We start from the raw sequence: 25562 nt of genomic DNA on the forward strand, positions 1-25562 counted from the left end.
TCCCACTAAGGGTGGCTTTTGCTTCTCTGCCCATTAGGTGACATTTTGTTGAATGTGAATGGGATTGAACTAACAGAGGTGAGCCGCAGCAAGGCTGTTGCGTTATTGAAAAGCACATCCTCCTCAATGGTCCTTAAAGCTTTGGAAGTCAGACAATGCGAGTCCCAGGAAGAATGCAGCCGCCTAGCAGCCCTGGACTCCAGCCACAGCACGGACCCACCCGGTGACTGGTCCCCCTCCTGGGTCATGTGGCTGGAATTACCACGGTGAGTCCCAATGTGACATCCTTGGGGAGGTGTGGGAGGAAACAACTGTATTTCTAAGACCACTTTTCCACTCTCTTGGGCTGACTCATGGCACCAGCATCTTAATGAACCCCAGGATTCGTGAGACTGTTCGAAGTAATTGTAACTGAAAATGCATGCAGAAGTCACAGGGCAGGGACAAGAGCCTGGATGTGGGAACAGTACTAGGCATTCACCATGAGGCGCTCACAGGTCTGCCGCAGTTTTCAGTTGTTCATGCAGCAGGGAGCTCAGGTGATAGGGACAAGAGGCTGAAACCCGGGGTGTCCACGCACCCTGGAGCACAGCACGCTCACCGTTCCCTAATTTGCTAGTGGCACAGCCCTAGGATCTTGCACGAAGGATGACTCCCGGCTGTGGTTTCACCTCTAGCTTTCGGGCGGCCCTGGCTAAACCTAAAGCACCGCAGGACACTTTGCCTTCACCCAGTTTGTGTTGAGAACGCATCTCTCATCTTCTCCCCCTGGTTCCTACTCTTGTGAGGTTCTTGTATGTAACTGCAGGAAGCAGCTGGGTTGTCATCTGAGAGATCTTACAGTAACTCCATTTAATTGTCTCACATAGACACTTCAGGAAAGGGTTCTGGGGGTAGCCTTGCTAAATGGCTGTATACAGAAATTAAATATTCAGGGCACAGATAAACTGGGTTTTGCTCATCTGCATCAGAGCATAAGTAGTTGGCCTTCATAAGATCCTCACCAATTCCAAAGGCATGATTTAAATGTTAAATATTGGAGTCACTGAAGATGATATGCTGGCTAGGATTAAATGAATGAGAGCAGGATGTTTGGTTTTAGTATATTTTTCTTGAGGGTGGAGATAGGTCAGTCTCATTCTTTAAAAAATTTTAAATGAGATTTAAAAAAACATCTCTGACTCAAATATAAACTGTCCTAGATTCCTTCTTGAACCTTCAGTAAATGAGTACAAATTTTAAATGAGTACATTTTTAAATAGCTGAAAACTGAGCATTGAGGCAGTTTAAAAATCTTCAAACATTTTAGAACTGAGCCTAGGTGGAAGAGAGTATTACTTTTATTGTTAAAAAAAACTTGTTTTGAAACCGCAGTCTAATATAGGTCATTTTCTATTTTTTGTGCTCCAAAGCTATTTTGTTATGTAACCAAGGTTCATGTGAAAGAGAACAAAATTGAGCAGCTTTTTACTCCAAATACAAGTGAATGGCTTTCTTTCCCTCTTTTGTCAGTTGGTTGTGGGTAAGCACCTCTTACCAGAAAAATCATCTGGATTTTGCTCATTTCCTTTAAAAGAAGAGAAGAGCATTGTGAAATAGTGTCGGCGAAGACACCATTGGTTTCCAGTCAGCCATCTCCTCTCCTAGCAGTAACTTAATAAGCACAGGACAAAATTCAAAGGGCACTAAAGGGTATAAAGAGAGGGACAGATGGAGTCTCCCACCCCAATCCCCTCAGATCTGCTCAACAGAGGTCATCTCTGTCACCAGCTCCTTATGTATTTTTCCAGGGGGTATCTATGTCAGGGGATGGCAAACTTTTTCTGAAAAGGGTCAGAGTTTAGGCTTTGTGGGTCATACTTCTCTGTTGCAACTATTCAGTCCTGCTGTGGTGGCATGAAAGTAGCCATAGACAAAACCTAAATGAATGGGTGTGGTTATTTACTTGCAAAAAGAGGTGGCGGGCTGAGCTAGTTTGCTGACCCCTGGCTTATGTATATCTGTACACACACACACAGTAGTAGCATACACACTATTACGTACCAATGACTTTTTAAAATGTCTAATATACCTTGGGTATCATTTCCTATCAGTACATATCACAAACAATGCCACAGTAAGAATTCATAAGGAATGTAGGGATAGCACCCACTACCAACAAGAACTGGCTCAATTAAGGTCCGTCTGTACAGCCGTGTGCGTTTGCCTGGCTGTATTCTCGGGTCACACTCTGACTTTGTAGGCATCGCATCACTGTGAACTAGCATTGAATTGCGGTGCAGAGCAGTATGATCTCATTTCTTTCCATCTCCGTGTGGCGTGGTCTTTTCACTTAATGTTCAAAATAACTTATTTGGGTTCTTTTTGTTGTGTTCCACATCTTCCTATTTCTCTCGAGTTCCAACCGTTTCCATTCTTTTCTTTGCTTATTTTAATCTGTCCTTCATATCCCTTGCTGTTTTCAGTAGTATCTTTGTTTTTGTAGCCACTTTTTCTATTTCTCTTCCACTTCTTTCTTCTGTCAGTTCATTCTCATATCTTCCTTGGAATCTTGTATCTCTGCATTGATCTATTTATAGAGTATTTCAGAAGTGCTTTAAATTCACAGTAATATGTTGTTGAAACTGCATTTTCTACAGCAGCATTTCATTTCTATAGCAACATTTTTCTGGTGAGTGGTTGTCTGTTACTGTTATTACTGTTACTTTTCCACTTTTGTAGTGTGTCTGTGCTGATTCTTTTTTAATCGTTGAGTTAGGTAAATGTTTCCTGGAGGAGCTGTTTGCTGGAGGCTTATATTCCAGGTGGCAGGGTTTCTTTACTTCTCCCAAACCACCCAAGATCAGGCTTGCAGGGTCCCTTCCAGAGCCCATCTCTGTCCTACCACACTGACAGGCTGCTTCCTGTCCACAGGGGTTGTCTGTGTGGGTTATTACTTCACTTACGCCCTTCTTCTCCATCACCAAGGGCCCAGGGATACCCTGCTAACAGCCTGCCTGCCTGTTTCTGGTGTTCCCATGTGGAATGGGTGTTTTGCCTATCAGTGGACCACTCACTATGGCCCTCAGGGCTCTACCGGCTCGGATTGTACTCTCCAGTTGAGGCCATTCCCTCTCCCATGCTTCCTTTGACTTCACTGCCTTTGGGAGTTCTCTCTCATTGAAGATGGAGTTTGCATTTCTATTTTCAAATCTCCTAGTTGCTTATTTAGTAACTTTTTAAAAGTAGAGGGTAGATACAACTAAAATAGGAGTAGGAATATCAATTATGCATTTTCAGTCATGCTACACAACCAGCTGCATAACCTCAGCAGCAAGTAACCACATATATGTATTTATCTCACGAGCCTGTGGGGCTCAGATGATTTGGGCTAGGCTAGGTTGGTCTTGGCTGGCTTACTGAGCAGACCTCTCTGGGTCACTAAGGTGGCTTTGCTGATCTTGGCTGGCAATGCTTATGCATCTACGATTTGGCTGGTTGGGGGCAAAAATCCCATTGATGCTCTCATGGCTGAGTCCAGAGCCTGAATAGGAAGACACCACCAAGTTATGCAATCAGGCATAACTTTGAGGCATAAGAGGTAAGGGTGACCACTGAGATCACTCTGCCCCCATAAGGGAGAATGAGGAGATATGACCTGTTTCGAACATGTTGAGTTTGAGATATGAGCGAGACTTCCAAGTTTGATAAACATGTCTAGAGCAGAAACTCCCAAAGTTTTTGTCTCAAGACCCTTATACACATTTACAAAGTACTGATGACCCCAAAGAACGTTTGTTTATATAGGTTATATCTAATGATATTCATCTTGTGAATTAATCTGAAGAATTTTTTACTTATTTAAAATAATAAACCCCATCATATGTTAACGTAACATCTTTTATGAGAAAAGCAGTATTTTAAAAAATTAGACTGGCATTGTATATTTTTTGCAACCTCTTTAATGTTTGGCTTAATATAAGGAGAAAACTGGATTCTCTTACCTACTTCTGTATCCTATCTGTTGCCAGATCACCTATCATGTATTCTCTGGAAAAATGCCACTGTATACTCATAAGAAAATGAGTGAAAAGGCAAATATCATCTTGCTATTATGATAAAAATACTTTTTACTTCCAGACCCTAAAAGGCACATAATTTGAGAACCACACTTTGGTAATGTAGGGGCTCAGTGAAATATTGAGGTCCACTGAAAAGTGGGCTGGAAAGGGGAACCCTTGAAGAACAGCCAGTGAAAGAAAAAATACGTAGCAACCGAAGACTTCACCATACTTATCAGCTCCTTTCAACGGAGTTTATTTTTGAGGTAACCGTAATTTTCTTATTTGGAAAAATTACCAAACTCCTTGCTATTCTTTATACTTCGCGAAATCTTCAATTAGGCTTTGAATGAATTCAGAATAGGAAAAAAGTTCACAAATTTAGTTTAACAAATGTTATCGACCAACACTGTCACTTAACAAAACATTTCACAACAGACTTTTTATTGGTTTTTCAAAAAGCAGTTAATATTTTAAGGTACAGCTTATAAACAAAACAGTATCTTGACTTTTCTGTCAACATGAAACTTAATTTTCTTTCAAACCAGTTTCTGGACTGGGGGATTTTAGAGTCAATTCCAGCTCCTGACATACAATCGCTATCCTAACTGTAACAAAGCCTGCACTTAGCCTGCACCTATGTTAACACTGATCCAACTACCACTAAATAGTAAAACAAATAGTTTCTTCAATCTATATTTCCATTTTAGCTGACTCTACTCATTTACTGAAGACCTGTGGTCTCCTCCCATTCCTTTTATAACCTGCTATTCCATTTACTGCCAGTTTTCTCTCCTATAATATGAATTATCCTTATCTTTAAATGTACAATTTCCATTCACTTTATGCCATGTGTGTCCCTATACCCTTTATAAACATGTAGAACTACATATAAACTAATTACATATAAACTAATATTTTTCAAAAATCAAAATTTCAACAAATGCATTAATTAGGATTGTTTAAAAAAAATTTTTCACTCAGATTAATCACTTATTCAAAGAATTTTGCCTTCATTAAAAATATCTACACACCCTGGATGCTATCGCCCAGTTGGTTGGAGTGTTGTCCTGTATACCAGAAGGTGGCGGGTTCAATTCCCAGTCAGGGTACATACCCAGATTGTGGGTTCAGCCCCTGGTCTGGACAGGTATGGGAGTCAACTGACTGATGTTCCTCTCTCTCCCTGCCTTCCTCTCTCTAAGATCAATAATGATTTTAAAAAATTATAAGATTTTATGCAATATGAATTGAGGCATTAAATCTTTTTAAAGCTAATCTTAAAGGTGACTATGATTACCTTTCCCAGTAGACATATAAACAAAACATAATAGATGGTATCATTTTTTAAAGGGTGTTTAACAATGGAAAACAAGTTCAATTAAGAAAAGCCAGGTAACAGCACAAAGGTCAATGGGCTATGACACAATTCTGAGTGAAGTCTATCCAGTGCTATTTACCCTAAAAAATGTCGGTGAAGGAAATGGGAGATGAATCACAATTATTAACTGAGTTCATCCTAACTGCTTATATAGTGATTACATTCTATTTTAGGTACCTGTATAACTGCAAAGATGTTGTATTACGAAGAAACACAGCTGGAAGTCTGGGCTTCTGCATTGTAGGAGGTTATGAAGAATACAATGGGAACAAACCTTTTTTTATCAAATCTATTGTTGAAGGAACACCAGCATACAATGATGGAAGAATCAGGTAATAACAATTTAACAAAAAACTTGCATTCAAATATTTTGTTTTATATATGTAAAAGCTTGGCCCCACTTTAAAAAAGGCATATATTATACCTTTTTTATTGGTAAGAAATTGAACACATTTATGTAGTATTCAATTTCTAAAAAACCCAAAATGATTACTTACTTGGTCCCATATAGCAACGTGCTTTATACATTTAGCATCCCTTCTAATGCAGCTGAATGGATAGAGAGTTTGCAGAATTTAAGTGAGGAGGGGAGAAAAAAAACCTTAATGAGAAGTAATGTAATTGATAGATGTAGCAAAAATTAGGACCACCAAACTTGAATTAACTTCTGCTCTGGATCAAAATGTTAATCACATGCCTTGTTTTATTTATTTTTTTAGATGTGGTGATATTCTTCTTGCTGTCAATGGTAGAAGTACATCAGGAATGATACATGCTTGCTTGGCAAGGATGCTGAAAGAACTTAAAGGAAAAATCACTCTTACTATTGTTTCTTGGCCTGGCACTTTTTTATAGAATGATGGGTCATAGAAAAACAGAAAATCACAAATAAGTTAAGTTGAAACAATATATTTATCTTGTCAATTTTTGTATTTAAAGGATACATTATAAAAATGTGAACTTTAATGTCAGCAAAAGTATGATCTAATGAAAGCCAATTACACCTCAGAAAATATAATTCTCAAAACAAACAATTACTAATAGTTTTAATTCAGTGTGGAGGATTTTGTATCACTCTACTTTAGGTTTATATTTTTCTATTTAATAAAAAGCTCTTAAACAGCTGAAATGGTTTGTATGCCCTCAAATGAATTCAAATCATATAATTAAATATCTGGTATATACTGAGGTCTGCAAGGGTACATTATGGGTATTTTAAAAATGCAATGCTGAAAAATGTTCCTTTCACCAAATGAGAAATAAATATTTTTAAATTATAGTTGTCTTTAAGTATGTGATACTAAATTCATTCCTATTATCACTATTAAAAGATCCTAGTAATTCTTTCAGAACCATGTTGTTACCCTGACTGACAAATTCCTTCTAAGGGTTAACCCTGAAAATGCTCACAGAATTATAAACTTGTTTTTTCTTAGATTTAATAGAAAATAACTAAAGCTCTTCTCACTTGTTTTTTTATTCACAATATAGTTAGCATCAAGAAAAACCAAAACAGCTTGACCATGGCTCATGTAGATGGCCACAAGGGAATTCAATTTTGTGTCAGTGATGAGTGCCCAGTGCCTGCTAGAAACTACACTTAGGACAAGTTATTTCACAGAGACCACCCAAATACCATTATTATTTTAGATATAAAAGCTCCCCATTCAATTCACCATGAACCCAATTTAGAACACTGAAAACCTATCAAAAAGTTGTGATATCAAAACTGTACAAGTTCTTTAATATGCTAAGCAACAGTGCCACAGCGTTAACGATAGGAGACTGGTTTTAAGGGCACCCTTGATGCCTTCTGCAGTGTAGCCTCTTGACTAGCATTTGATTAACTCAAGGAAACGATGGCCAAGGTGGGACCTTCATCAGATACTGGTACGTACACAGCTGAACACAGCTCTGAAACTCCCTGCTGAGTGCCTCATTCACATTACTTTCTTGGATATAAAGTCATTGCTATCTTTTTTTCATTTTTTAAATATTACAAAACAAAGATTTTAACTTAACATGAAATATTCACTCTTTTATTTTGGAAAAAAGTTTTTATACTAACAGAAGATTAAAGGTAAATTTCTTAAACATTATCCAGAAAAATAAACAAGATCTGTAGTATCTATTTCTGGCACTAATATACACAAAAGGTTATACCATGCCTATTCTGCAGGTGCAGCTTCGGTGCTCTCCTGTTCAGGGGCAGGCTCACTGCCAGCTTCTTTTCCTTCTTTGCTTCTTTTAGATTTTTTGTGCTTGTGTCTCCTGTGACTGTCTCCTTCTTCACTTTCATGGCGACGTCTACTATTACTAAAAAAAGAAAGGTGTGCTCTTAAAAATAAGTATACAAGTGGTGACAAAAATCAATCTACTTTGTCTAGGTAAATCCTCAATGCTGGGTGTTAAAAAATTTAATCCATTATTTTCCCCGAACACATTTACGGATGTAATCAGTTTTTTGTGTGACTTTTATGCTGAGGTTATATTTACAGTATAGGCTCATCTTCACCAATATTATCCTAGACTTCGAGAGCCCATATACTTCTGAAAGTCAAATTATAAATGAGAAACTGAAGCACTAAATCAAATACTTTCTAGGGTTGATTTTAGGCAAATAGGCATTAAAATTGTGCGCATATGCGTGTGTGTGAGACTACAAGGCCCTGAATTTTCTTTGATTAAACTGCTTTAATAATGTTTATTATTAAAGACTGGTTCGTATGCCAAATTCCCTCCTCTTTACAAGATAATTTAATAAGCCTGTCTTATATGTTATTTTCCATGCTAATTTTGGTTTAATGGTATTAAACACAGTCTTGTTAGATTTAAAAATCTTTGTTGGAGTCTGTAAGGAACCATTTCGACAGATTCTTAATCTTCCAATTAGGAATATATATGCTCTACTGGTTATTGGGACATGTCTTTTACTTCCTGAAGCCAAATCAATTTCTCTCTTAGCTTCAAAGTGATTCATATTTTATTAAAGAACAAACCTTCGAGATGACTTGTGCCTGGTTTCTTCTTTCTCTCTGTGCCGTCTTTCTCTATGTCGTTCTTCTTTCTCTCGACTTGCTCTGTGACGCTCATAGCCTCTTTCTGCATATTCCCTGTACCTGTATCGTTCTTCATCACTGAAATTGGAACAGAAACAACTTTTATTGACAACTCGAATGTTCATACAGAATGATTTAAACTGTAAAAGAAGAGATGTGACCTGAGTCCAAAACAGAAGCACCCACGTTAGCATCTTATATAGATGCAAAATATTTGTTGAACTTAGAGGGAAACAATGCCATTCCCAAATTAGTACTAAATCTAATACAAGAATACAAAGTATATAATAATTACACATCATGCGAAGGGACCAACTTGTTCTGTGCTTTCACAACTGTTAGAGGGCAGAAATTTTATAAAACAATGCTGTTTTTCTTCAAAACCTGGGAGCTGTAACTCATTTACATTTTAGTCAGCTTTCTTTTCCTTTTAGAATTAAAAATATGTTTGTACATTTCAGATATCCAACCCAAAATCTTAAAATCTGGGGCACACAGTTAAGATTCTAAAAATGTATTTTAAATATTTGGCTCACAATGGCTACACAGTAGAAAGTAGATAAAGGTTCTTAGGTTTTTCAGTCACATCAAGAGCATATTCATCTAATAAAGACGTATAGAAATGAAGGACAGCCCTGGCTGGTGTGGCTCAGTCAGTTGGAGCATTATTCTACACATTGAAAGGTCACACGTTTGATTCCTGGTCAGGGCACATACCCAGGTTGTGGGTCTGATTCCTGGTTGGGGTGCGTACAGGAGGCAACCGATCGATGCTTCTCTCCCTTTCTCTCTCTAAAATCAATAAATACATATCCTAGGGTGGAAAAAAAATTTAAAAAAAAAAAGAACAGAGGGACTTCAAAGCAACTTCTATAATATCCACACAAAATGCAGGCCAAAAGCTGCCTGTGGACACACTTGCATTCTGATATCCCAACTACTTAATACTGTATGAGTGGTGAAAAAAAAGGGATTCACATGGCTAACAACTTCTAACACATAAACTTAAGCTGCACCTCCATTTTCTGACTTGGTATAGAATGGACTGGTAAAACTGAGTCTGATGGCTACTCTTACTTTACCTCCCTATCCCTGTCCTCTTTTCAGGTCCCTTCAATGACATTCTTCTCTCCATCTTTCTCTCCTAATCCTTCAAGTCTCTTATTTTCTCTTTTTGTTCAGCATAAAAGTCAATACTTTCTATAACCTAGTATCAGTAAACTCACTTAGAAGGAAAATAAACATCTTTTAGAGCACTATGTGCTGAAGAGCCTTCGTTTCTAGAAATATATAAATTATTAAATTAACTTGCCTGAAGCATCAAGGTGTTCAGTGATCTGAGTAGGAGCAATAGACAGAATCAGGTAAATGTATAAACCATATAAGAACAAATCAGCCTGTGGTCTCTCAGCAAAAGTAATGATTCTGTTGCTGAACAAGTTGTTGCTGCTTTGATACATTACATTTTAAAACCACTTTATTAAAACAAAATGTATTAATATAGAAATATATCTGTGTTTCTATATATGTATACATACACACTTTCTTTCCTAACCACAAATACGCACTTTGTATTGGAAGGTGTAAGCATGTCACCTGAAAGGCAATGTGCCATGACAGACAGTGTAGTAGTGGGAAGAGTACAGGCAGTGTAGGCCCAGGATCACATTCTGATTCTACTAACCAAATGTGTGACCTAGGGTAAATTAACCAACTTCCCTAGGCATCAGTTTTCTCATCTGTAAAATTGGCAACAATCTTCTTCAGGGCTGTTGCAGAGCTGGCAATAGCATTTACAAGTGCTTGGTATAAGAGAAGGCCCTCAACAAATGGCAGCAGACATGAGGCTCACCCTCTTTAGTAAACTTAATACTAAATTTTTCAGAAGTGGAATTTTTGTAAAGGTGACTGACCCTGTAATAATGTGTCTGAAACAGAATAAATTAGCACGCACCAGAACAAATGAATATTGTCGTTAATATTATCCTCTTTAAAAATGAAACTGTCTTTCTAATGATTCCAACTGGATTTATATTAAAAGTAAATTATCTCATAATTTGTCATCTGTAACCTTCTCACCCTAACACCAATTCTTGATAGTTTTGAGGCCTTTTAAGATTCTGAAGGCGGCCATATGATGGGACCTTACTACAGGTGGTAGAAGATTTGGTCTCATACACGAAATATCAAGACCCCTTCTTCGAGCCCCTCTTTTGATAAACAGCTGCAGCAAAAAAGTCTCTCTGGGTCTGAAAATCATTAGAGTTTATTCAAATACCCTTGAAGGAACAGACTTCATTCTGGCCCACAATTAAGTGGCCTAGAGACCAGATGTTGAAACTGGTCTGTAATTTTCAAAACAATAACCCTGTAATTTGTGACACAACATATACTACATGCCATATTGTTAAAATATCAGTCTTTTTTTATAAAAAAAAAGGTCTTTACTTATACTTCACTTGGATTTTCCAGAGAACATTTTAGTCCTGGAATAATTCAAAACAACACAAAATTCCTCCACTTTTTGCCCTGTAGCCTTGAACTTTTAGTCAGATTTAGGTAAACATTGACTTCTGATGCCCTACAGCATAGCAACCTGAAAATTAAATGTGACTTAACCATTAACACTTTAGTTTCAATAAAAATTGAGTATCATCTGTGCATGTGTGTTCGAAATTTAATCAGAAAATTTAGCCTCAAATATTCTATAAGCTTTGTATTATGTTTATTCAAAGAAAATTTATGAGCTCTAGAAAAGCCATTCCTTTAAGTCTTCTTTCCTATCAAGTTTTGCATTAAGCTCTTTGTGAGTATGGACATTCTAGAGATAGCAGTGCTATCTCAAATTTTTTTTACTACATTAGAAACTATTCAACTTTCTAGGAAGTAATACTCTTGAAATTAACAGAATCATGCTGACTTACATGGCTGAAGTTAACAGTACATGTCCCACCTCAGAAATACAAAATATACACTCACACATACACTTATGTATCATACCTTTACTTATTTAGTGAATAAAATTTTATCAGGTGCCTACAAAGCATAAGTCATATTATTAGGAATTATAGGAAGGAAAAAGCTTAATAAATCCTATCTAGTTTCTTACTGCATACTGTTTTAGGTAAAGTTTTAAACTACCAACCAGTCCTAGTCGACAATATTATATGGTTAAATCTGAAAGGGCAGTGTATGAATAGTTCTGTATCCTCAGCACACAGCTCTGTGCCTGGTACATAAGAGGGACTCAGAAAATGTCAATTACATAATGAAAGAATGAACTGCTACTTTCACTTCCCCCCCAAAAGCGGGTGGGATCAAGTGAAGTGCACAAAGAGTAATAAGGAAAATGAGAGAACAATTCTTAAACTACCTAATTTCAAGAGAGGATTTTAAGTAAGATCTCGACCACATTTTGAGTAGAGAGTATGGCTCTATCATTGCCTTATATTTCTTTATGCTTCCATTTCCACATCCAATAAATAGACATTTAGACTAGATAATACCTAAGGACCTTTCGAATTAAGAAGTCTATGATTAGATTACCACAACTAACAAAGCCAATGCTGCTGGAATCAAGCATATGGTCACATCCTGAATTGATATACTACTTCATCTCATTCAGCCAAATCAGAAAACTGCATATGTATCTTACATTTATCTCATCTCTAAAAATAGGTGGTATAAAAAAGTTACTTTTAACTTATTTCATTCTACATTGTGATGGTACCTAGACTGATACTTTATAAGAAAGATGCCCAAGTTAATGATTTGACTGTGATAAAGGTTGATTTTTGTTCATTTAAAAATCTTTCTAGCTAAAAGTTCCACCAACAGTTTTAAAAATTGTTTTTTCTCTATTGTATTCACCTTTCTCCCTTAAAATATGTAAGTCATTTTAGTCACTGACACATTCATTATGTGCCAGGCATTACTGTACAAAGTGCTGAAGATACAGAAATGAAAAATGGTGGTCAATGCCCTTAAAGAGGCTTACTAAGACATGCTAAAGAAAACACATAAAGTGTTTAGGGAACATGTGAACAAAATTAATTCTTTCAGGTTCAGAGAAGCTCACAGAAGCCAGATGTGAGCTGGACCTTGAAGAATGAATAAAAGTTTGTGAGGCAGAGAGTTAAGAAACAACATGAACAAAGGAAGTACGAAACTATGAAGGATTTCGAGAACAGCAATCAGTCCGGTGTAGCTAGAACATGCGGTGTACTGGCTTGGAAGAGAACTGGGGTTAAAATGTAGAAAGGTACACGACTTCTGACTTGTGGATCATAAGAAGAATTAGGAGTTTATTCTTTACACCAACAGTACATGCCAGTCGCACAGCAGTATATGAATTCTTTCCAATGGCACAGAACGTTTTAGGGAATCAATTACCAGATCCCCAACTTCCATATTCAGTCTTCCTAAATATGAACTGCATAATGATACACCTGTGGTAAAACATCATGCCACTTCTCCAGCTAACTTCTTCTCTAGCAATCGCCCTTCTCGCCCTTTACGAAATAAAGGCATTCCTTTCATCAATTTTACTATGGTACACTGGCTCAGGGTGTAAAAACCATCCTAGCATCAAACAAATCTAATTTATAAGAGTGCCAGTGAGAACTATTTTATTCAAGGAACCATAAAGCATATATGGTGCTTTAGGTTTTCCTATCTTATACATTGTTCCTTTAAGAATGGCCAGGCATGGCTCAGTGGTTGAGCAATGACCTAGGATCCAGGAGATGGGGGTTCGATTCCCAGTCAGGGCACATGCTCGGGTTGCGGGCTCAATCCCCAGTCGGGGGCATGCAGGAGGTAGCCGATCAATGAGACTCTCTCATCTTTGATGTTTCAACGCTCTCTCTCCCCTCTCTCTGAAATCAATAAAGATATATTTAAAAAAAAAAAGAAAAAAAAGAATGAAGTATGGAGTAAGAAATGGGATTTCTAACGTCATATATATTATAGTGTGGTGGAAGTCAAGAATTTTCCCTGAACTAGTAAAAGCAAAAACAAAAAATCCCTTTGAAGAAAAGCAGTGTTGGAAGGCAGCACATTATTTTGAGCTCCACAGCTATTTTGTTTATTAGACTTAGGGAATACAGATTAACTCATTTGGCTGAACAGAAAAATGAAGCCAGACTTTTTTCCATTAGAAAATGAACACGATTTGGCTGACTGACTTGATGATGATAGCTGTCTTTTACCAATTAAGTTATATGGTAGCCATAAATGGAATGAAGAAAATCTGCATAGAAATAAATATTTAACACACATAAAGGTATTTAATTTTTTAAAGATTATTTTTGCCAAAATGTATTAACAGAATTTTGGCTTTCCCAAACCTTTCTGAGCATATTAAGTTAAACAATTGGTAGTCTTTTGACAATTCTTGGTAAAACCCTTTTGGTATTCTTTCAAGAAACTGAGAAAATTAAAAACTTAATTACTAAATGAATTGGATTGAATTGTGTCCCCCAAAAAGATATATTCAAGTTCTAATTCCCATGCCTGTGAATATAACCTTATTTGGAAACAGGGTTTTTGCAGGTGTAATCAAGTCAGGATGAGGTCATATTGGATTACGCTGCACCCAAATTCAATGACTGATATTCTTAAAAGAGAGACATTTGGACATAGATACAGAAAGACAAATGCCATGTGAAGACAGAGACAGACTGGAGTGATACATCTATAAATCAAAGAACATCAAGGACTGCTAACAACCACTAGGAGCTAGGAGAGAGGCATGGAACAGATTCTTCCTCAGAGCCTACAGGAAGGAACTGACCCTGCTGAGACCTTGATGATATCAGACTTCTAGCCTCTAGAACTCAAGAGTAAATTTCTGTTGTTCTAGGTTACTAGTTTACAGTACGTTTTTACAACAGTCCTAGGAAACAATTTCACTGAGTAACAAATACTTTTATAAATCAGGTGGTTTCCAATTCTGTGCTCCCAAGAAAATTATATCATGAACTGATAGATTCTTAAAAATAACTTTTGACAATAGGTTAACTATGTGTACTTTTGGCATATCACTAAATCTATAGGTACTCAAATAACTAACAGAGCCACAACAAAATTCCATCAATTCTCACTTATGTATTTTATGTGAACAAGGTTTCTCAGCACTTAGAGATATATATATATTTAAATGAAATATACTTAATGACAGTGTTTTTACCTAACAATGGAAATATTCATTCATAGATACATATATTAATTGGGGATGGGCAGAAGCTCCACCATTACATTAAGAAATGTAGTTCTATTAAATTAGTTTCAGAATTTACAGTGTATTTATATATAAAAATAATTAAAGCCAGAAAAAAATTTAAAAAAAAAAAAGCATATGGTCTTCAGTTTTTTATGCATTTTAACTTACATAAATCTATTGTAGGAAAGATTGAGAGGATGATCAATTTAAAAAGATGGTCTTAGAATAAAAATATTTTACATTGGAATAAAATTCTTTGAGGGAAGTAGCTCAGAAATAAGAATTCAACCACAAAGAAGAAATGTATAATTTCTAGCTGTTAAAGACAGCCTATTTATGAACTTTTAAAAAATAGATAATGATGTTTAGCAAATCACTATAACGTTCTTAACCCACTGGATATATTTAAAAGAGTGATAATTTTATTTTAAAATTTAATGTTTATAATACACTGGAAACTATATATTGACAACTATTTACATTTAAGATGAAAAATTTCAGAAGGCAAGATATGTGAAGGGGTACAAAGTTTTCAAAATTATTTTAAGGGAGAAGTGAACAAACAGATTTGAAGACTGCTGCTTTAAGTCAGGGGTGGGGAACATCTGACCTGAGCGCCTTAGACGGCTGGTGAAATCACTTGGTCTGGCCCTGCCAAGGCAACTGCAGGCAGGAATCGAAATTCAATAAATCTATGAGCTTTTTTGATAGCTAATTTGTAAGCTGATAATTTGTATGGCCCATGAATGATGTTATAAATATCCAAATGGCCCTTGGCAGAAAAAAGGGTCCCCATCCCTCTTTAGGTCATGAGAACCCCTATGAATTAAATAGCCTTTTAAAATGGCTATCCTAAATACTCTTTAAGCAATCCTTTCCCAACTGAATTGGATTTTCCATCCTGTTATCAAATATAAATTCTAAAGTGTACATTAAATACATGTATACAAACTCCCACACACTCAACAAACCTGTTGAAAACACTTGGTGTAGGACTGTGATCACGCTCCCGCTCCCTCTCTCTGGTGCGCTCTCTTTCTCGGTCTCGGTCACGATCTCGGTCTCGGTCTCTATCTCTATCTCTGTCTCTATCTCTGTCTTTCTCTCTTCTTGCATAGTAGTCCCACTGCTTGCTGGTGTCCACGAGACTAGGCCATGAAGGAGTAGAACCAGGAAGGTGGGGAAAGGCAACTAAAGAAAAAACAACAACAAAACATAACAATTAAAAACAAAAGTTTTGGTACCTAAAAAAAAAAAAAAAAGAGAAAAAAGCAAAACAAAAAACGGACTGGAAAATAAAGACAAAACTCCCACCAAAAGTGCTTCATTAGATTATAATGAAAACTTATTTTATAACTAGAAAAGAGAAATGACAGGGTGAGTACCTACAGATTGGGGGAATGCCTGGAAACAACCCTTAAAGGACCTAACATACAAACACACGCTTCATTCTGCAAGGTGAACAGGAGCCAGAAATAGATACACCATGAACTTCCCCATATAAAAATGTAAGCCAGAACACATTAGGACATCTTCAAAGTATTGAGAAAAAATGATGGCCAACCTAGAAACATGTATTCAACAAATTACAGTTCAAAAATAAGAATACAAAGGCATTCATAGATAGACAAAAAAATAAGCAAATGTTACCATCTATCAGATAGATGTATAATGCATTCTAATAACCACTAAAAAAAAAAAAAAAAAAAGATTTTATATAGGGAAATAGATAATTTTTTAAAAACCACCAATTCAAAAAAGACTTAGAAAACATGGAGGTAAGGTAGACAAGTTTATTAGCTCAACAATCAGGATAATATAAAAGGGACTGAATTCATCAGTTATAGAAGAGATTTAATTTGTACTTTGAAAAATTCTGATTATTTTCTGAATATAAGACATAACACACAAAATGGTTACAAGTAAAGGATGTGAGAAAAAAAAGTTAATACCCATCAATCTACTTATGAGTAGTTATATTAATGACGAAGCAGGCTCACACAATAAGGGTTACCTGGGAAAGAAAGGATAACTACATGAAGATGAAAAATGTAACTCACCAAGAAGACAGAGCAAATTAAACTTCCAGGTATCTAACCACATAGCCTTAATTTTTGGGGAGTAAGAGCTAATAGAAATACAAGTAGAAATAGAAAAATCCACAATGATCATGGGAGAATACGATACTTCTCTCAATTATTGTTACTTTAAGCAGACAAAAAAAATCACTACAGATATGTAAGATTTGAGCAAAACATTGTTAACAAGATTGATAATGAAAATAACAGAATACTCATTCTTCTCAAGCACATAAGAAACATTCATAAAAATACACTATGTACTTTAAGAGGATAAGTAAAATAAACAATGACCACCATACAATTTAAATTAGCAAAATTTTTAAATTTATGGGGAAATAATCTCCATATATTTCAAATTAAGAACACACTTCCAATAACTCAGGTGTCAAAAAATTTTTTTAAATTATTTAGGAATTGAACAAAAATATCAAACGTCTAGAGATGCAAACTGTTCTGGAGGGAAATTTAATCTTTAAAAACACTACATTAGAAAAGATGATACAAAGCCCATGGTCACAGACAACAGTAATGGTAAAGGCCCAAGGTGGGGGACTGGGCAAAGAAGAAGGGAAAAGGGGAACATCTGTAGTTGTGTCAGCAATAAAAATAAATTCTTTAAAAAAGGGGAGAAGAGATGGAAAATTAATGTGCTAAGCTTCTAACTTAAGAACTTAGAAAAGCACAGAATAATCTAACAGAAGGGCAATAATAAAGATAAAAGAAGAAACCAAGTAAACAGAAAACAACCACACAAAAAAGCAGAAAGCTGGTTTTTGAAGACTAGACAAACAAAACATGACAATCTCTGACAAGATTACAAACGAGTCCACATAAACAGTATCAGAACCAAAAAGGGACCACCACTACAGATGTTGCAGAGATTAAACAATACATAGAATATTACATACTTTATACCAACACATTTAAAAACTTAGCTACAAGACTAATTCTTAAAAATAAATTACCAAACAAAAGTGACTCAAAAATAAAAAGAAATCTTAATCATCTTATAACTATTAAAGATATTAAATCAGTAATTTAAAACCTTCCCATATGATCAGATGGTTTTTACAGGTGAGTTTTTATTAACTTAAAAGCTATAGACGATTCTAGTATTACACAAACTTCCAGAGAATAGGCAAAGATCATTCTCTAACTTATCCCATGTGCCTTGTATAACCTCAATTACTAAAACCAATTAAGGATAGTGCAAATAAAGGGAAAAAAAGTCACAGGTCAATTTACATATTAACTTAGATGTCAAAACCCTAGATAAACCAATATTTTCATAAAAAGTAATCAACCATGACCAAGTTAGATATACGTCAGCAAATAAACAGTGGCTTAATATTAGAAAAATATTAGAAATTTGCCACATTAACAGATTAGAGAACACTATGATCATCTCAGAAAGCACTTGATAAAAATCAATATCCATATAGCTTTTAAACTTGGAAAACTAGAAGAAATTTTCCTTAATCTGATGTAGGTTCTATCAAAAACCTAACAGTAAAGTAGTAAAAATTATAAAAGCAAAAAAAAAAAGGTGTAAGACAAGCACTCCACTTTCAAAACTTTATTATACAGAGGTCTTAGAACAGAGACAAAAAAAAAGGGTGGGGGGACGACACACAAAATAATTATCTTTGGATGATATTACTGCCTGAAGAGACTGGACAAATTATAATGAGAATTCAACAGGTAACTGACTACATGATCAATATATATACAATGATCAATATATGTATATTTCTGTATTTATAGAGATATGCGTAAATAAAACAAAAACCAATTCTATTTCTAAATATAAGCAAACACAAACAGAACACAGAGTTCAAATGAATATACCAGCCCGGCGAGGCATGGCTCAGCGGTTGAGCATAGACCTAGGATCCAGGAGATCGTAGTTCGATTCCTGGTCAGGGTGCATGCCAGGGTTGCGGGCTCAATCCCCAGTGGGGGGCCTGCAGGAGGCAGCGATCAATGACGATGCTCTCATCATTGATGTTTCTCTCTCTCTCTCCCCCCCCCCTTTCCTCTCTGAAATCAATAAAAAGATATATTTTTTTAAAAATGAATATACCATTTACAACAACAAAAAGATTAGGTGCCTATGACTAAATCTAACTGAAGGTATGCAAGAAGTGTACGGAGGAAATTATAGAACTGAATTGAAACATTAAAAATTATCTCCTTAAAATGAAGAGTGAGTCCTTGTTCATAGGAGAAATCATGTTGTAAAACATTAATTTTACAACTGATCTAGATATCAGTTGAATTCCAATACTATGGTATAAGTGCAAGGACTCTAAAGCCAGGCTGCATGGTTTCAAATTGTTGACTCTTCCTTGTGTGACAGTGGGGAAATTATTTAACCTGGCTGTTTTTCAATTTCCTAAAATGAAACAGTAACAGTGTGCCTACTTTATAAGGCTTCCAGGAATACATGCGGTAACAGTGTTTGTCATATAATCATAACATAAATGCTAGTTATTAATAAAAATTTCTTTTCTTTTTTAAAAAAAATATATCTTTATTGATTTCAGAGAGAGGAAAGGAGAGGGAGAGAGAGAGATAGAAACATCAATGATGAGTCATTGATCGAGCCCACAACCCGGGCATGTGCCCTGACCAGGAATCGAACCCTGATCACCTGGATCCCAGGTCAACACTCAACTGCTGAGCCATGCTCGGCCGGGCAATCAAAATTTCAACAGTTTTTCATGGAACTTGTAAAGTTGATTCTAAAATGAACATGTAAGAGCAATGGCTCAAGAATACTTCTAAAGCTGAATAAGGTACATTTTGCTGAAACTGAGATTTACTATAAAATTTACATAGAAGATAGTGTGGCATTATTAGCACAAGGATAGCACAGTGGTTAAATAAACCAAATGAATAGTCTGGAAAGCAGAGAAACAGATTTGTGCATATATGGCAACTTGATAAATGAATGGAGATGACACTGTAGGTCCCTCAGGAAGGATAGACTATTCAACAAATTGCACTTGGACAGTTATACCTCTACTCTGAACCCCAATTAAAATGTGGTATGACTTGACATAGTTGATGAAGTATATGATGGTAATTTTAATATATTTACCACTGGTAAGTTCTCCTTGGGGTGGCTGGAGTATTATAATTATCTCTACAGTACACAATATTTACAAAGTCACAATAATGTGAATAAGGTTTATTGTTTAGCTTTTAGAATAAAAAACTTGCCAAGATAATTGACACAGATAATTTTGGTTGGAGGGCAGAATATACTGTTGTAAGTAGGAGTATAGCTGACTAAGGTTGGGAGGCAGAGGGAGAGGAAAAGGTGAAGGCTTAGAAAGATGCACAGAAGTTGTAACTGATGATACAAGAAAAAGAGGGCAGGTATATAAATATAAAGAGGAACAAAAATAATGTTATAATTTCCCTGGTGGGGAAATAGAGTTGAGAATAGTAAGTGAATAAAATACACATTTATCATTGCAGAAAGAAAACACATGATATCTGAAATTATATAAATCAAGAAATAGGGTGATAAGCCTAGGTAGAAATGCCATGCAGATCATCGGAACTAAAAACCATTAAAAATGCTTACGTTCTTCCATGTTCCTGAAAAAATTAAACTAGGTCTTATTTTATGAGCACAATCTTAATATTAATATGTGTATCAATAAAAGTTAATGCTTCCATCTATAATTAGTAGTATTTAAGGATGAATCACAAAAATTTAAATAAAATACAAAGGTGAAAGGGAACTTAAAAAAGAGGAAGCTATATTTACCATCTTCATTCCAAGGCTTTGTTTGGCTAGAACAAAGAAAACTCCTAACTTCCCTCTACTTAATTCTTGCAATATGTTTTATAATTGTTAGTACTTTAAAAGTCCTTTATTTTTTTAAAAAGTCTCAGACAAGAGTTGGGATGGGAAACAGTGAGCAGAAGACACTTACTTTTGGGATTAAAATTTTGCATATATTACATTAAGAAAAAGTTAAATGCTTAACAAGTGTTTTTTAAAAATGAAATCTTCCATAAGGAAACTGTGTCTGTAACCTCAAGAGTGAAGTCTTATTCTTTCTGATATGAGCTGTTCCTCTGTATTGAAACAAATACACAATGAATTTAATCACAAAGCACAAAATGATAAGTGCTATAAAAGAGGTAAAATTTTTAATTAATTTAATAAGTAATGCTTATCAAGTACTTACATACTACAGGCACTGTGCTTAGCACTTTGTATTCAAACTTTATTTTACAGATGAGAAAAATAATTTAGATTATTTAACTTACCTGAAGTTACTAAGATAAGATGGACCCATGACCCAAACCCAGGCTGTCTAACTGCAGGGCCTGTATTTAACAATTACGCTACACTGCCTAACAGTGTAAAAAGGGAGGGAACTTGGAGCTTGGTGGGGATAATCATAAATACCACAGCTAATATCTGAGCGTTTATTAAGTGGAAGGACTAAGGTGCTTTAATGTATTCTCATTGAATTTCACCTTATGGGAAAATTTACATTCTCCATTTAATGGTTGATCTACAAAAGTCACATAAACAATGAGAGAGTGAAGCAACATTCCAACCCAATGAGTATGAATTCCTGGGAGCCCAGAATTTCAATAAGGAAAAGAAAAAAAGGTGGTATAATCAATGAAACAAGTCAGTCAACAGAAAGACTACTTTTTGATGTAAATGAATGGCATATGGGTCTGAAGGGCAGTACCACCCTCTGAGATGCCTAGAAGGTATCTCTAAGTACATGACTGATACAGCAGATCTATCACCAAGACTTATAAATTCTACTGGATAAGCCTTTGAACTATTCAGGTTCCTCCACCCCCAATGGTACTGTCTATAAACAGGACATCACAATTTCTCCCCATGGACTACAGTCGTGTGCCGCTTAATGGCAGAGAGAGACATTCTGAGAAATACATTAGGCAATTTTCTTGTGCGAACATCAGAGTGCACTTACACAAACCCAGATGGTACAGCCTATGACATACCTAGGCTATCTGGTATAGCCTATTGCTCCTCCGCTACAAGCCTGTACAGCATGTTACAATACAGAACAACATAAGATTAAATCAAGCACAAGAGAAAATGAAACAATCATAGATGCAGTAAACACGAGAGGTATGAGGCTGCTGCTGGCATAACATGGCATACTGATTTATAGCAAACCTTTTTTTTTTATAAGTAGAAAGAACACACTGTAAAAATAATAAAAAGCATAGTATACTAAACACACAAACCAGTAACACAGTCCTTTGTTATCAAACATCATGTACTGTGCAAAACTGTATGTGCTATACTTTTATATGACTGGCAGCAGAGTAGGTGTATTTACACCGGCATCACCACGAACATGTGAGTAATGCACTACAATGGCTATGACATGACTAGGTGATGGGAATTTTTTAGCTCCATTATAATTTTGTGGGACCACAGTGACATAAATGGTCCAGTCCATCACTGACAAAAGTGTCGTTATGCAGCACATGACTGTACTCCAATAGCTTCTTGTTCTCCCAATCAAGCGCGCATCTCAGCCATTCCCACCTTTCTACCACCCTCAATTTCATCACAGTAGGTAGCCAGAACGACCTTTTCCAAAGTAAATCTAGCAATTTCACAACTCACCATAATACTGAACTGCTCCTCACAGCCCTCTGAATCAGGCTGAAACTGTATAACACTGGTACAAGGACCTGCACGCTCTCTTCTCATCTTTAGGTATTCACCATGCATTCTTTACACTCCAGCCACACCACAACTCTTTTAGTTCATAAAAATCCTACTACATTCTCACCGCCATGTCTTTGAACATGTTTTGAACTCCAAGTCACATCATCTACAGCTCCAGCCCTCTGTAGCGGGACACCCCTTACACTATACTCCCTTGACACCACCTTCTATCACCTGGCTGTTTCCTCACAGGCCTATAAATTTGATAAGGGCAAACTTATGTCTATGCCTAGTTTACTGTATCTCTAAAACTTAATACAATGCACAGCACTTTTAAAATAAATGAACAAATGAATAAGGGATCTAAGCAGAAAGTGATATCAGAAGCCCTTGGAATGGATCAAGTCGTCAAGAGTGAACATGACAGAGGACCTAGCCAAACGATCTAGAAGAAAATATAAACCACTGATGGGGAAATATCAGAACAAGGCCAGTTGGATACTATGAGTCAAAAAACAGAAAGATTACAAACTATGAAGACAGACAATATGGTGTCAAATCCTAAATCCTTTTAGGAAAAGATATGGTATAAATATCCCTGTTATCTCACCATTTGTTAATTTTTAAGTTTGGTTGATAAAGAAAAATTATTCTGTTAAGTAATCTTAGATATATGTAAGACCTAATTACTCCTTTAGTTAATATTTTTAATTGTTCTGTAAGATAGTATTTTAAACTGTGGAAGTATGTTTTTATTGCTATAAAAATATTTTAAGTCCTTTACTGATTCAAATTGAATCTGGTAACTAAAAATACTTACCATTGCCATATGGAAAAGCACGTGCAGAACGACTATCATAACCAGAGGAATGTCCACTGTTGAAGAAAAATGTATTTTTATGTGTTGCAAGTAAGTTCTAAGTTTTAAAAGTTTGGTAAAAAACATAAAGGCAGAATCATGACTTCTTTAACCACAATATAATGATAAGCTTTAATTCTGCAATTTAATTTTTTAATACTAAAAACACAGAATTTTTAACCTCCAAAAACGTTAAACCTAACACCCAGTTTTAAATAACAGCTTGCTAGTACTATTTAACATGAATAATCCAATGAATTCATCTTAACTCACAAGATAACAGAGAAACTTTGAGGCTAACAACATTTAAAACTTAGTTAAAATCTAGTCTTAAAAATATTGGTCTTAATCGTTATAAATCAGAAACTCAGACCCACTGACAGGATCAACAAATAATACTTTTATCATTTTGATTGAGAAAACAAATATATGTTTAAGAAGGACTTAATAAAATTAAATCCTTATGTTCTCGCAATTCACACTACACTGTTTTATCATTTTTGGGGGGGAAATCATATGTATGGTTTGATGCTACTGATATAAGGTTCTCACAATTTTTTTGTCTTTTATATTATTTATATCACTTTTTCAGAAATAAACTACTTTTATAGAGTTTATTTGCCACTTAAACAGAAATAATTATAGCCACCATTAATGATTTCTATCTATCAAGAATTATGCTGATGCTTTATATTTACTGGCTGTTTTAATCTTCACAATTCTATCAAAAGAAGGAACTAAGTCTTAAAAGAAGAAACTAAGTCATTTGGTAAAAGAAGAAACTAAGTCTTAAAGAGTAGTTATGAACTTTGCTTAGCAACACGAAGCTGGTAAATTATGAAGGCAAAATTTGAACCAGGTTTTTGTGATTCCAAAGCCTATGTAGTTAAACACCATATTACCACCCATGAGGTAAATATTCTTTAGTACAGCATTCCAACTAACAAAACCATAAATGCCGGGTATAAAAATAAGGCTATTCCAGGGAGAATACATCCAGTCCTCCATCGTGGAAGATGAGTAGCACAGGGTAGCAAGGATTAAGGCAGCTTTTCTTTACTATGGTCCCTGATAATAGTTGTCCTTACTTAATCCTAAAACATACATGCATTATTCACGATTACTAGTCATCTGTTTGTATTTTCCTCAAAACTGACTATAGTCAATTTTTATCAATTTAGGAGTTTCTTTAATCAGTGTGTCCTAAATCAAAGGAAGAATTTCAAAATACTATCACTTTGTTTTCTTTGTGTTTTGTTACTGGGCTATATAGGTATAACATCTTATATAAAAGTAAATAACACAGACCTAGACTTATTAATTAAAAGGCAAGTACTACTGTTTATAAAATTAAATCTTTGAAGATATTACCAAATATGTATATAATTCTTCTGTCAAAAGTGTATCAATGATTAAAAATTTACAGTATACACAACGATTTACCTTTCTATTGTTGGTATAAGAGATGGAGGTGGAGCACCTGGTGGAGGAGGAAAACCTGAAACATTCAATCATAAGAAAACAAAAAAAGATAAGAGAATGTACATTTAATGGCAAGAGTGAAACAAAGTTGCTGCATATCACTAAATTTTTCTGGGAAATAACATGCTTCTCTATGTTATAATGGACAGAAAAAAATGGAGCTTAAATTATAAAAAGATATTGAAGTAATAAAACTTTAAATGAACAGTCTGGTCTAATAACACAGAGCACAAACTGGGAGTCAGGACACCCGGTCTTATTTTCAGCACCACACACAGCCCATTTTATGAGTATGAGAAAGTTAATCTCAATGCCTTACCTTTTCCATATTTAAAACAGTAGTGTTGCCACCAGATATGTTATACTTGAAATATTTTAGAAGAAAAGCAAATAAAATAACATTTACCTCTTTCAAAAAATATTTTGAGAGTTTTAGATGTATAGAAATTAAAATGTATAATTTATAAATAAAATCTTACCAGCAGATATAATAAATGCTTAAGGCTGAGAATATCCATCATAAAATGTTTTAATAGTACAACCCTAAAAAACTATTTTACAAAGAAAGGCACATAATGTAGTTTTGCATTAGTTTGGAAAGAAAATAATTTGTACCTTTATATCATGAAGCCTGCATTCTCAATAATTCACAATACCTAAATGAAATACCATGGAATGTGGCTAAAAGAAACCTTAAGAGTTAATCTACTCTACACTTTCCAATTCAGATAGGCAAAAAGAATCC

At 35.3% G+C, this 25562-nt stretch overlaps 2 protein-coding genes across 20 annotated transcripts in view; one reads left to right on the forward strand and one right to left on the reverse strand.

Moving 5' to 3' along the window:
• The window catches only part of LNX1 (ligand of numb-protein X 1), an 82818-nt gene extending 76430 nt beyond the window's left edge, over window positions 1-6388 (forward strand). For all 3 annotated transcript variants that reach the window (XM_087827428.1, XM_016207080.2, XM_016207085.2), the window contains exons 8-10: window positions 38-266; window positions 5595-5753; window positions 6141-6388. In XM_087827428.1, coding sequence (XP_087683554.1) covers window positions 38-266; window positions 5595-5753; window positions 6141-6276 — 524 coding nt within the window. In that variant the 3' untranslated portion in view covers window positions 6277-6388. The remainder of the gene's footprint in view (window positions 1-37; window positions 267-5594; window positions 5754-6140) is intronic.
• Window positions 4270-25562, reverse strand: part of FIP1L1 (factor interacting with PAPOLA and CPSF1) — a 78176-nt gene continuing 56883 nt past the window's right edge. For 12 of the 17 annotated variants that reach the window (XM_087827484.1, XM_016207160.2, XM_016207150.2 and 9 more), the window contains 5 exons: window positions 24779-24833; window positions 23297-23352; window positions 15675-15894; window positions 8421-8558; window positions 4468-7737 (listed from right to left, as the gene is read on the reverse strand). In XM_087827484.1, the coding sequence (XP_087683610.1) occupies window positions 7590-7737; window positions 8421-8558; window positions 15675-15894; window positions 23297-23352; window positions 24779-24833 (617 nt within the window). In that variant the 3' untranslated portion in view covers window positions 4468-7589. Of the gene's footprint in view, window positions 7738-8420; window positions 8559-15674; window positions 15895-23296; window positions 23353-24778; window positions 24834-25562 lie in introns of all 17 variants that reach the window. The other 5 variants (XM_087827508.1, XM_087827502.1, XM_087827499.1 and 2 more) reach the window with 1 other exon arrangement.

Source organism: Miniopterus natalensis, chromosome 1 (genome assembly GCF_054644295.1).
Source record: "Miniopterus natalensis isolate mMinNat1 chromosome 1, mMinNat1.hap1, whole genome shotgun sequence".
NCBI lineage: Eukaryota > Metazoa > Chordata > Mammalia > Chiroptera > Miniopteridae > Miniopterus > Miniopterus natalensis.